The sequence below is a fragment of the Maniola hyperantus genome, chromosome 12, assembly GCF_902806685.2.
Source record: "Maniola hyperantus chromosome 12, iAphHyp1.2, whole genome shotgun sequence".
Taxonomy (NCBI): Eukaryota; Metazoa; Arthropoda; class Insecta; order Lepidoptera; family Nymphalidae; genus Maniola; species Maniola hyperantus.
The window spans coordinates 5,116,115-5,129,970 of NC_048547.1; the positions used below are offsets into that span (position 1 = coordinate 5,116,115).

Consider the following 13,856-nt stretch of genomic DNA (forward strand, 5'->3'; position numbering starts at 1 on the left):
TTAAGAAGTATCGACTGACGATTAGTGATGGGACTGTTTAATAAAAATAAAAATATCGATGTCATACTTTTATTTTATTACATAATATATTAGCAAATTGTATAACAAGTGCATAAAACGGGCAATTTTATGCCCGAGTTATTTACTCTGGTTTTCATTTAGATTGCAAGGAAATGAAAGTGGTATTCTAACTAAAATATGACTAATAAAATAGTGAAATTCGAACAATTTTTTATTTTTAATCATGAATTCACGGTAAATTATATTTATATTTATAAAAATATCGGAAAATTATAAAATTATAATTATAAAAAACTCGGATTTTCTTATTTGATGGAGATTTTGTTAATGGTCTATTGTTTTGGATTTTTTGCTGCCCAGCAATAACGAAATTACGATCATCATTGTTTTCATCAGTAACAAGTTGCAGCATCCGACGTGACCGTTTCATGGTTAGTACACACACACACACAATTATAATTTAATACCTATTATTTTCCGCGAAAATGATAATACCATAATAATCGATATACGTACTGCTTCTTGAATGCACTATCGCTCACTGAAGGTGTTTCGCCTGTTCCCGTGGTGCTATACCAGACACGTACGTACAAGTCGCATATGACTGGTACCGCACACAGCAAGAAAAATTTCCTTCTGGTGCTACCCAGACAAATGTGACTTGTACAGATTAAATAGTTTGAAATAGTAGGGTTTGAGGAGGAAATTCAAAATATATATTTATCTCTTACCTACTCACAAGGTTTCATAGTAAAAGTGCCCCCGCACCACAGGAAAAAACACAACAACTAGTCGCCGCACCAGTTGAAAGTCACATACAAGTCGAAATTGACCGGTACCGCACGCAACGTGTTAAACTGGTTTTGCAGCTCTGGGTTCTATCCTTTTTGAGCCTAACTTCTTGCAAAACTTGCAAAGAAAATATAAGTCCCGCAAATTGCTATTGCGCTGGAACCATGTCTCATTAACATGGAAATAACGTCGTTTTGACGTCAGCCGAAATAAAAATTCAAACAATGCTTCAATCTTTGTCTGAGACACAGATCACTATACAGTACTGTATACTGACAAGGCTATCTTGGTGCGTGGCGAAAATCGGTACTATCGTTGCCAGCAAGTGTCCCCTTTGTTCTTGTTTGAATATTCTATTATAATCGGGGAGGTAACGTCCTGCATTGACGTTTGCGCGGGGGCTGAGCTGAGCGGGTACTCAGCCCCCGCGCAAACCGGGCAAGCGCGGGTGACGATAACGTGCGGGGCGTCCCCCCCCCGGCCCTCGTGTAAGTAATTTGGTAAATGTCACTTGCTTTAACGGTGAAGGAAAACATCGTCAGGAAACCTGCACGCCTGAGAGTTCTCCATAATGTTCTCAAAGGTGTGTGAAGTCTACCAATCCGCAAATGGCCAGCGTGGTAAACTATGGCCAAAACCCTTCCCACTCTGAGCTACCCATGCTCTGTGGTGAGCCGGTGCAGGTGGTGAGTTGATCATGATGAAGTGATATCCTACATCTTATCGAATGAAGCGATGCATTTTGCATATAATATAACTAAGTAGTACTAAGTACTAGTAGGTAATAAATTATTAAGGTAGTTTAGTGACGTCAGCACTAGATTAAAGTGTTGAGCAACCAGTACCGTTGACAAAACTGTCGGTAGAGTAGGTACGCCGTACGCGTATTGTGTTTTGAATAATATTGCAAATTCACATATTTTGTTTGTTATTGTTGTTAAGTTTTTTGTTAATTTGTTTTAGTTGTTGTTTCCTTTTTGGGTTAAATATGAGTAGGAAAATAATTAATAGTTGTGCCCGTGAGATTATTATTAAAGTAAGTAGACAATTATTTTGCAAAAGAGAAAGAGGATTCAAAAATATTACTTCCACAGTCAAGACACCAGTCAAGACGTGGTTATTTCGAATGGAAATGTTACAACTAACTACCGGTACCTACTTCAAAATAAAACCAAGGACCCTCAGCGGCCCATTGCTTGGAACTTGCGCGCGAACTATAGGTATGAAGGTCAAGCTCATTAAATACAAAGGTACCTACACAAATAACTACTTAATACATATAGTATTTTAAAACGAAAATATTAATAAAACTAATATACATATCAAAAATAAGTAATAAATTGTACATAATAATAAATTTTACTATTATGGCTAAGCTAGGTTTATAAATTATTATAATTTATTATTCTAAAAAGAAAATTTTTGCCGACGGTAAGTAGGTATATTTTAAATTTTTATTTCGGCTGACGTCACGACATGGTTCCAGCGCAATATCAATTTGTGGGACTATTATGGTTACGTATCTAACAAATAAGGTACCTAGGTAATAAAATAAAAATCATACTTTAATCCGAAATTGTGTTTTATTAACTTATTTTGAAAATTGTAATAATAAATACTATTTTAAAATTATTTACAATGCAACATACGATTTGACATACATCGTTAATTTATTTACACGTAGCGATGCGAGGATTAGGTACAAATCTTCACCTTCGCAAGTATAAATTATATAATAGGTAATACACGGTGAAATTATAGTTATTGAACCGTGGCTAGTACTATCGACTACACTTGTTTGTTTTGGAAAACTAGGCAATTTTTTTGGATAAATAAAAATATATTATCTTGATTGACACAAACTAGAATCTGTGAGAAACATTAGTAGTGGCCGAGCGTGACAACTGCACCAGCGCACCACATATTATTATTATTAACCGACTTCATTTACGAGCAGTTTACGAGGTCATGTCAGTGACATATTGTGACCGGCGCTGTTCTGAGACAGAGCGAAGTGCGAACGCGGCGTGGCGGCGTAGGTACTACTACTGGTTGGCGAATTTTTCCAAGCAAAAATTACTGGATTTATTTATTTACTAGCTGCCCTGGTGAACTTCGTTCCGCCCAACAGTCGATTCAAATTTTTTAAACTTTCCTCTCCGTAAGAACCATCCTCGTACTTCAAGGAATATTATAAAAAAAGAATTAGCGAAATCGGTTCAGCCTTTCTCGAGATTTGCGATTAGCAACACATTTAGTGATTCATTTTTATATTATAGATTTTATGACTAGGGTTTAATATAAATTGTCGAAATGGATGACGATTCATTTAACCACGGCTCTCAAACCACTACAATTTTACTGTGTATACAATAAAAATAAGAAATGGTGTATTTTATTACATTTTAGATAAGAAAGTATGCAGGTACACGTTGCTGTGCTGTGAACTATGAGATAATATGCTTATTATAAAAACCTGCTTTAGTATTAAACTAAGTATTCTACTGGCAAACAAACTTAAGAGATCGCTCCCAATGCGTTAAAATTAAATAAATAGAAAACATATTATAAATGTGAAAGTTTGGATGATAGTTACGCCACAATGACTGAACCGATTTGGCTAAAACTTGGTAGGTATGGAGATGTTCCCACGGGATTAAAAAATCTAAATCCATGGAGACGAAGTCGCGGGCGGGCATGAGTTGATAGAAATTATTATATTTTTATTAACGTTTAGTTTTTATTAAGACTGACTGAACAAGCCAAATCTGTAAGTACCTATTTATCTCACTAATGTCTTTTCATGCAGCTTATTTCTAAAGCTTATGTATCTAATGAAGGTAATATAATTTAATACGAATAATTACCTACTTACCTACGAATAGGTAGGTATTCTGCTTGTTAGAAATTATATTTTGCCTACTATAATTCTCGAAGTTTAAAACGAAGTTATAAGTATTCATAGGTAACTTAATAATATACCTAGGTACTTACTAGTAACCATTAACTAAATAAGTCACTTTCGACAGACCTTTGTTATTTTATAAAAGCTGAAATTTTCTCTGCGTATTGTCCCCAACACAGGGAGGAACGGCCAGCGACTATGAAGTTTGGATCATGGTGGCTTTGGGATATAATAGGTAATAAAGGTGTAGGGTAACCGACATAGCTCAACGGATTGCGACGCTGAAGTGGCAATGGGCAGGGCACATAGTTCGTAAAACCGATAGACGTTGGAGTCTCAAGGTGCTGGAATGGCAACCTCGCACCGGAAGACGCAGCGTTGAAAGACCCCCCACTAGGTGGACGGACGACATCAGACGAGTCGCAGGGAGCCGCGGGATTCAGGCGGCGCAAGACCGTGGCGTGTGGAAGTCCGTACAAGAGACCTATGTCCAGCAGTGGACGTCTATCCGTTGATGATGATGATGATTTTCATGATCTTAATGATGAAATATTTCAGCGAAGAATTTTTTTTATTGGACGGAATAATGAACTTGGTCTCGTAAGTATATGAAATAAGTAGATACTATGTAAAAACATTTACCTATTGAACATGTCAGTTTGGTTTCGACAACAGATTTTTTAAGGGTTCTAATGACTTCTAATGCATCGATGTTTTGAACTTCGACAATATGGCTTATGGATTTAGTGGATTTTTGTCATAGGTAGGTAAACTAGAAAAGTTTAGTAGGTAGGTATACATACATAGCCTGCTAAAACCATAACCCTTCCTTTTGGTTATACCGCAGTCGGGTAAAAAATATAATGGGTTACTAAACAGATTTGAGTAGGTACGTGTAGGTACCTATCTAAATCTTCTGTATTATAGAAAATTCACCTGTCTGATTCGTCCTGACTGACTGACTGACTGCCTTATATATCAATGCACAGCCTAAACCCCTGGCCCTGGAGACATGGAATTAGGAGGATGTGTTCTTTCTAGAGAGTAGGTTTACACTAAGAAAGCATTTTACAAAATTCCACCCCTAAGTGGGTTAAATGGGGTTGGAAGTTTATATAAAAGTTCTACGTTTTTGAAGTTGAAGGTATTGAAAGTCGACATTTAGGTTACTAGCCTTAAATAATTTAAACTTGTATAAGTTGTTTTGGAAAATCCCCCTTAAGGTTGGTCAAATGGGGGATGATAGATTGTAAGGGAAAGTTTTCATTAGTATTGCTAACTTGAGGAAGGTAGGTTCTTTTAGGGGGTAAGTAAGTATCAGCTAATGGGGTGAAATGGAGGTTAAAAGATTATATGAAACCTATGTTTTTTGAAGTTAGATATAAGTATGAAAATCGGAATTTAGGTCTTCTGGGTTCCGTCCCTAAGGGTGTGAGTGAGTAGGTTATTGAGGCAGCGGGCAAATTTCAAATCTCATGAGAAACCAGAAACGATGACGACGACGACGATTATGCGGACGAAGTAGCGGGCAACTGCTAATATTATGTAAAATAAAAGTAGGTAAAAGGTTACTGACTGAGTGATCTATCAACGCACAACTCAAACTACTGGCCGGATCGGGATATTTGGCATGCAGATAATAGTTATTTTGACGTAGATATCCGTTCAGAAAGAATTTGTGGAAATTCCACCCCTAAGGGGTTGGGGGTCTGAAATTCGTATAGTCCACGGCCAAGATTATTAGGTAGGTATTAGTGTGAAGTCTCTGATCTAGATTAAAGCAATCAGATAGCTACCTGATGGAATTATAGGCATTATTAAAACTATGGGATACCGACCTAAAGTCCATGTTAGGCAGCCACAGGTGCTCGGAACAATAGGTAGGTAAGCATCTACTCGTATATTAATTACCTATGTATAATTCAAAGGCTTGGCCCACATTGGCTACTGTAGCCACACTGTAGAACGTTACACTACTAGAGCAGCGATAGCGTCTAAAAGTATTTAAGCTCAAGCCTGTTAAGCAGCTGTAAAATGCTCAAATCTTATTTGAGCCTTAAATGCTCAAATCTAAGGCTGAAATGCTTCTGCCAAGAGCGTCTTCTCTATGATATTCTCTATCAGCTCTTGAAAAGAAGTGTTCGCTCAAGCTGTTTTAATTAATAAGCGCTCAGACTTTTTATTATAAAGTTATAAACACTTATTAGCTGAAGCCATTTGCTAGATGACGTATAATATAACTACCTACTCGTTTTATTGTTTTCAAGTTACAGCATAATTAATCTTTATATTATTTTCTAAATAATATTAATTATTAACCTATTTTGAAAATTCATGGTAATACAACATTCATACTTGGGCAAAGCATAATATTTCGACTCTAGGCGCCATTTCCACGGACGAGAGAATCGCGGTGACAAAATTTGAATATGCATGCTATCGCCGCGATAATATCGCCCTGAGTTTGTATCGAGTTGTCATGTAGCGAGACTATCGCCGTTATTCTCTCGTTGCTTCTCGGTGGAGATGGCGCCAGTGAATTTCTCTAGTCCGTGGTGAAAATGCAATTTTGCCACACATATTTTAACTATACCTATTATTATATTATTGATGTCTTTATAATAATGTGACTAGGTAGTTTCAGTGAATCGGCAGATTATTTCCATATTAATTTAAGGGAATAAATAAATTATAGGAAAATTAACTTTAGGTAGGTATACCTACCTACTTCGGTAATGACAGGATATTTCGGAATTCTTGTCATATTGCACAGGCAATAGTTGATAGGTAAGTAAAGAATAAATTGAGGACAATAAGCATTTCGAATGCAATTTAAGTAATTAGAATTTATTTTAAAAAAATCATTAATTATAAGTAATTATTTATACCTATTCATTGGACTGTGGACATAATAATATAATACAATAGTAATTATATACTTAACATCCTTCATTATATACCTATGCCTTAGTAGGTACTACATACGAATAGGTACACTACTTTAAAGTTTTGACAACGGCGACATTGAAGAACCACTTTACGAACAAATGTAAGTAGGATTGAGAATAACATCTATATCTGTTATAGTCCAAAACCGAAATAACAGCACAATAAAATATAATGAATGACCTCCTCAGGAATGCCGGGAAACTTCAGCTTTTGCCTTGCAAGTTTTCGATCCATTCGCGGACGTTATTGGCCCCGATTCTCTAGTCTCTCTCTAAACTAAATTTAGAGTATCTGCATCCTTTTCTTTTTACTAATGCTAAAAAAGGAACGGAACATGACTTTCACATTTAAAGACTCTAAATTTTAGTGCACAATACAAATTTATACAGTAGGTTCGCGAGTGCGTGCTAAAATCACGGGTTTTACCATCTAAAAATTAAATTTAGAAATGTCAAACTGCTTCTGTCCTTTTCAGATTACAATAGTAAGAAGAGGGTGCGAATACTCTAAAATTAGGTTGTGCTTAGAATCGGTGCCATTGGCCCCGATTCTCTAGTCTCTCTCTAAACTAAATTTAGAGTATCTGCATCCTTTTCTTTTTACTAATGCTAAAAAAGGAACGGAACATGACTTTCACATTTAAAGACTCTAAATTTTAGTGCACAATACAGATTTAAACAGTAGGTTCGCGAGTGCGTGCTAAAATCACGGGTTTTACCATCTAAAATTAAATTTAGAAATGTCAAACTGCTTCTGTCCTTTTCATATTACAATAGTAAGAAGAGGGTGCGAATACTCTAAAATTAGGTTGTGCTTAGAATCGGTGCCACTGTACCTACTTACCTAAATTCTGTGTTCAAACCCATGCTAAGAATTTAGGCACTACGGGAATGGTTCTAAAATTCACGTTACAAAAATTGGAGTTTAGGCTTTGGACTATTATGACTGATCCCTAGTTATGCCTAGGGCCTAAGGTAATCGCGATTTGCCGGCATTTCAGCTTTGAACTAAAACATAATAACAAAAGCGTACTTTAATGATAACCGTTAACAAATTTTTTAACAATGATAGTTTATTAATAAAAAATTGCAGTATCGGTGGATACATCTATACATATGCATGTATAATTATTGAATAATCTACCTTTTAAGTACGTATAATATATAATCTTAAATTGTGTTAAAAGATAGAAATTTATAATTTAACAATAACTTGGTTAAACAACGCCAGCATATTCATAAATTTATAATAAGTATCATTTTAACAGAATATAGCATAATAAATATTTTATTTTCGTATCTTATAAAGCGAATGATATGTAATTTTATCTTATAGGTACTTTAGAACATTGCGAATTAAAATAGAATCACTTCGAACAACAATTATAAACTAACTATAGATATTATAATATGTTCATATAATATATTATCATTTCATAAAATTTGGGAATGATTTTTCTAGTAGTGTTAAATATAAAATATTATAATAATGGTAATAGGTAATATAAATAATAATATTTTATTGATTATAATAAACATCTGTGAAAATATAACGTTTTAAAATATATGATGTATTTTTATTATATCTCGTTATCCCTGCATTTAATGTTTTTAAACGCATTGAAGGTTAACATTTACAATATGTAATAGTTTTTTTATTCTTTAGAATTTTAAATATTTCCGAGAAATCGAGATAGGCAGGTAGGTAGCTACTTTTGCAGCCTATCGGCAAATTAATAGTAAAATATATCATAACTGTAATCTGTTGACAACTTTGCGAAGTTATTATGGTACCGATTTCGTTGCGGCCACAAAATTGAAAACTTGTTTTCAATTCATCACAATCACAAAAAGAAACACAGTGTTAGTAATACTGTGAAGGCTTTTGAACATATTATTATTAAAATTGGTTAAAATTCATTTAGATAACTTTTTTGATGCTAACCGCCGCGCCGTACTCGGAGTCGCTAATCGTTACTAGTTAAAACGAGACAGATTTATGTGAGAGATATAGTTCTGTCTCGTTTTAACTAAACTTAAGTAACGATTAAGCGACTCTGAGTACGGCTGTTAATAACTTAAGTATTAGGTAAGTACTTAGTATGATTTTTTTACTTCACCTAAACTTGCTCCCATACCTACCAATGACTCTACTGATTTTTCTTAGGGATAATAATTATTTATGCCTGTAGCTGTACCTATTTTCAATTTTAGTTTAGCTCCAATCTGCCCCTATTCTTAAAACATTTATAAACCTTTATAAGTATAGGTTATGTAATCTTTAAGTAGGTAGATAGGTAACTATAATCCGTTTGTTTCGTTTTCAGTTACGGAAGTTCAAAATAATAATATTATACATATAAGTACCAACATGGCAACAAAATATTCAGTTAGTTTTACCATCGTTATAGCCAGAGGTAAAATAACTCTGCACGGAATTTATATTTTGAATAACATTCGTTGGTAAGCGTTTGATCGTGTATTAAGAGCGTAGCTTAGGTAGGTAGTAGGTAGGTAGGAACTTAACTTTCCATAAATTTATATCCTTTGGAAAGAGAATAACAAATTGAAAAGAAAAAGAAAAGTCGGTATCAATAAAAATAAATTTATAATCCTATACAATTTAATTTACAATAACTAAGCACAGCCAAAACGGGTTTCTTAGATACAATTTATCTATACATAGTAATATTATATTTAGATAAGGTTTGTATAATAAATATTTACCAAAAGTTGACGCTTTGGTCCGCTTTTTCGTTAAGCAAAAGGCATGTAGGTACCTATCGTTGACACGATAATAAATTGAACATTTGTATCTTGTACCAATTGGAATAATAAGCTTACTCTAGAACAATCTAATACAAAATGGACAAATATTATACTTAGGTATCCAAAATGCGAATCATTGTGAATTTAAACGAGTAACGACATAACTATACATTACATTTGCTACAAATGCTGAACTCTTAGCGCTGAGTGAGTTTTGTCTTTTGCGATGTGAACTTAAAAATATAAGGTCGGCTGCAGAAAAAATGGGCATAGCCAGAGTCGACCACTGGAAGAAAATGTGAGTGCAGTAAAAGTTAAAATTTTAAAAAGTGTATCATAGACCTACCTAACTTAGTAAAACAAAACAAGGAAACCATAGTCCAGTCCATGTCTGTCCAGTGTCATAGCCATTTTATTCAGAATATTATATTAAAGCTATAAAGTGTAAGTACCTAAAGTATATAAATAAATGTACCTATTACGTATACCTACCTATTCATATTTAGAACATCTTTTAGGGTAGGATTTTCTATAACGTGAAAACAAATTGAAAAGGTCAGTTTATTTTAACAAGTAGGATACCCTAAGTAGGTGGTACCTAATAAGTACAATGACAGGAAAAAAATTTAACATGCTCTTTCAATTGGAACCTCGTTATCATGATGAGGCATTAATTAGGTATGTGGTTTCTCAAATACAGCTCTTTTCTTCAGTTTAAATTTTTATACTTCAATTAAACTTCACACTTTTCTAAACTGCTATACTTACTGAAAAATGTGAAAATTGTAAAATATTAGCACATAGTGCAAAGGTACAAACAAAAATATCTCGACTATTGTGAGATCAATAACTAACTAACTCTACTTACTCGACAAGGATAATGTGTGAAAACTCACACAAAAGTTACTTTGTTTAAGACTATTCATCTTTTTGATTTACGTTAAAAACGAACACGCAATAAATTTTAAACGTTTTTGTTGCAAAAGAAAAAGTTAAGTAAAAAAACGTAAAGGACATGACCAGTGGAACTATGGGCGCTTACCTAGGTATCAAAAATCATTGTACCTACAGTAAAGATTAACTTGTTTTTGCAATTGCTATATTCCATAGTTTTCAGATAAAACCATTTCAGGAGTCTGAAGGTTCTGAAGACTGAAAAAAGTTTAGAAAAGTTTCACCAAATAACTTTGCTTCTCCAAACTAGATGATGCAACAAGACATTGCAGTTATCGAGCCTAAAATAATATTTTCAACTATAGGAAAAAACAAAGCTTTGTATTCTTTGTATTCTTTCTTCCCTACGAGATATATTTAAGGAAATAGGTATTCTTACAGTAGCTTCCCAATATATTTACAATAATATAATTTTTGTACGACAAAACATTCACAATTACAAAAAAATCAGTGATCTCCATGATAGGCAAACTAGAAACAAAAATAAGCTAGCTACTCCTGCGCTCCGCCTCTGGAAGGTGCGAAAGTCATTTGTGGGAATGAGTGTAATATTTTATAATAAAATTCCACAAGCAATTTTAGACTTGCCTTTACACAAGTTTAAAAAATGTGTTAAAAGTATGCTCCTAAAAAAAGCATATTATACAGTCGCAGACTATGTAAACGATAAAAAAGCTTGGATTTGACTCGCTCCAGCAATGCACGGGGCTGCAATGGCTTGTATAGTACGGTATAATAACATTGTAAATTGAAAAATTAAAAAGAGCAACCGCCGAGTTTCTTGCTGGTTCTTCTCGGTAGGAACGGCATTCCGAACCAGTGGTAAATTAAACCTGGCTATTCATAAGCACTTTTAAAAAGTTTACAAGAATAAAAAAACATTCTATTCTATTCTATTCTATTCTATTTGGACAGGCAGGACAGGAATTACATTGGAATAATAAAACTATATTTACAAGAATTAAATAAGTATGCGATTCTTTTGGTAAACATAAAATACAGGTTTCACTACAACTGTTCTTTTTTATCTTTTTTAGATACAATATTGTTTTTTTTTAATACATAATATTTGTAGCTAAGTAGGTACTTATATTCTATGCTGGGCTACTAGATGATTAGTAGGCATGGATAAAACAAATAAGAGGAAACAAACATATATCATCAAAACAAAGAAGAGGAAAGCAAAAGATATAAACGTAGGTAGGTACCTGCCTACTGTTTTTTGGACATTTTAACTTTGGCTTTATTCGGAAAAATAAATCCATACCTAATAAAGGTCCCAATTTTTAAACCTTACTGTAAAAACTAAAATCCTGCACATTTTCTGAGTTAGAGTCCACATAAATGTAATTCATGTTTATCAGTTGTTATCCATTTCATACGATGACACAATTTTATTGCTCACCGGTTTTTGTCTACTGAATGCTGGCTATGCCCAAAGTTATTTTTTATATACCTATTAATATTTTGTTTCAGGGTACAGGTACGATCGTTTTTTTGAACGAAATGTACACGTACCTACTTAGAAATAATAATTTCTCTTACTTAAAATAAAATAGATACCTACCTATACAATATTTTTAATATTTTGCCATACCTACAATAGCATCACCAGTGCAATATAGTGCCTATTTCAATCAATTTAAATATAATGGACATTAAAGGTAGAGTCGGTAAGCGGTGCGCGATACTTGATAACTCAATATACCTACATCGATGCTCAATATAATACTGTAATATTTATTATTTGTTTACATTTATACCAGTGTACTCACAAGTTCATTAGATCTTATAAAATTCAAGGCACGCTTAAATCTATTTTTTTAAATCTTATTTTAAGCATTTGAGCTTATTACGTCTTTGCATTTTACACAGTCATTACTCATTACAAACAAACTAATACCACATAGTTTCAACATAACACAAAACTCTTTATTTATGATGCAATATTGCATATCCACTTACTATTTTCATATAGTAATTTATTTAGCTTATAATCTTACGTATTGATAGGCTTTATATTGTATTTACATTATGTTTTTTATGGTAATTAGGCAAATTAATTGAATAATCTTTGAGTTGAAGAAGTAATAGGTACAAGGCATGTTCATGGTTTAAAATAAAATATAGGCACATATTATATGGTATGAAAACAACGTATAGTTTAAAGGATTGACTAAACACTAAAACATAATATTATCTATTTGAGCTTTGTTCTCTAGATCTAATTATTTGGTGTTTGGCTCAAAATTTAAAATAACTAACTCAGTGAGTTCAGTAGCAAGGGTAAATACGATTAGGTACATACTTCTTAAAGCAATATATTCGATATTTGGAGGTTTTACAACAGATGTGGATGTGCATATTGATATGGTATACCTAAAGTGATTCAACTAATATATATTATTATAATATATAAAATCTACAGTAATATCTTACACAATAAGTTAAATAACTTCACTACAATTGGACTGTCTTAAGGTTTGAAATAGATTTCTATACAAAAATCATCACACTTTAAATAAACTCTTCGCAATCTCTTCTATAAATGTGAATTGTTCCCTTTTTAACCGACTTCAAAAAAGGAGGAGGTTCTCAATTCGTCGGAATCTTTTTTTAACTTATCATAAGATATTTTTCTTCTCATAAGGAATCTTCCTTCCGAAGACTACCTATCCCATTAAGATAGGCACGCATTTTTGAAACCCATTTCAAATCTTCAGAAAACGGATAGGTACTAAGTAGTTTAACATTTATTTTACTCAATAATTATGTCTTTAGATTTTCCACAAAAAATAACGAGTCTTCATGTCTTATTTATCACTCTTATATCTATTTTACTTCTACACTGGTTGGATAGGTACAATTGCAATTGCTTGAATTGTAATTCATCAAAAATAATTTATCAGATCTTGTAAGTAGTTTTTACCTATTAAATAGCTGTGAAATACGAGATACAAAATACGAAGCTGCTCCAATTGCTGACGACACACAGCTCGTGGCGGGCATAGGCAGCATTAAGAGAAGGCCTTGTAGTGAATAAAGAAGAAGATGAGAAACACGGCATAGGCAGTGGGGAAGGTAAAGCGAGCTATCACGTCGATCGTCTTCGCCACACGAATTGGATGCGGAGGCTCCTTTTTACGGACCTGAACGAAACATGGCTGAAAGAAATTATCTTGTAAATGAATGATGGTGGCGAACGAAAAATACTGATACTTACAACATTACAACAAATAATAATTGATTAAAAATTAGGCGACGGTAAGACTGAAAACCATAAAATGTAACGAATTCTGATAAAAAAATACAGGTAAGCATGAAAGATAACTTATCTGATAGTAATCAGGTAGGTAGGAACCTACCTACTTAGGGAAACATATTTTAAATAAAATTATTTTTTTAAGCAAATTAACTCCTAAGCATAGAAAAAGCTTTTGAAAAATATTTCACTTCCTCATTAGAGG

The 13,856-nt window shown here is 33.4% G+C and overlaps 1 protein-coding gene across 39 annotated transcripts in view; it reads right to left on the reverse strand.

Moving 5' to 3' along the window:
• Positions 1-9,257: 9,257 nt before the first annotated feature.
• The window catches only part of pHCl-1 (pH-sensitive chloride channel 1), a 64,811-nt gene continuing 60,212 nt past the window's right edge, over positions 9,258-13,856 (reverse strand). For 29 of the 39 annotated variants that reach the window (XM_069502195.1, XM_034973816.2, XM_069502196.1 and 26 more), the window contains one exon: positions 9,258-13,553. In XM_069502195.1, the coding sequence (XP_069358296.1) occupies positions 13,407-13,553 (147 nt within the window). In that variant the 3' untranslated portion in view covers positions 9,258-13,406. The remainder of the gene's footprint in view (positions 13,554-13,856) is intronic. The other 10 variants (XM_069502198.1, XM_034973824.2, XM_069502201.1 and 7 more) reach the window with 1 other exon arrangement.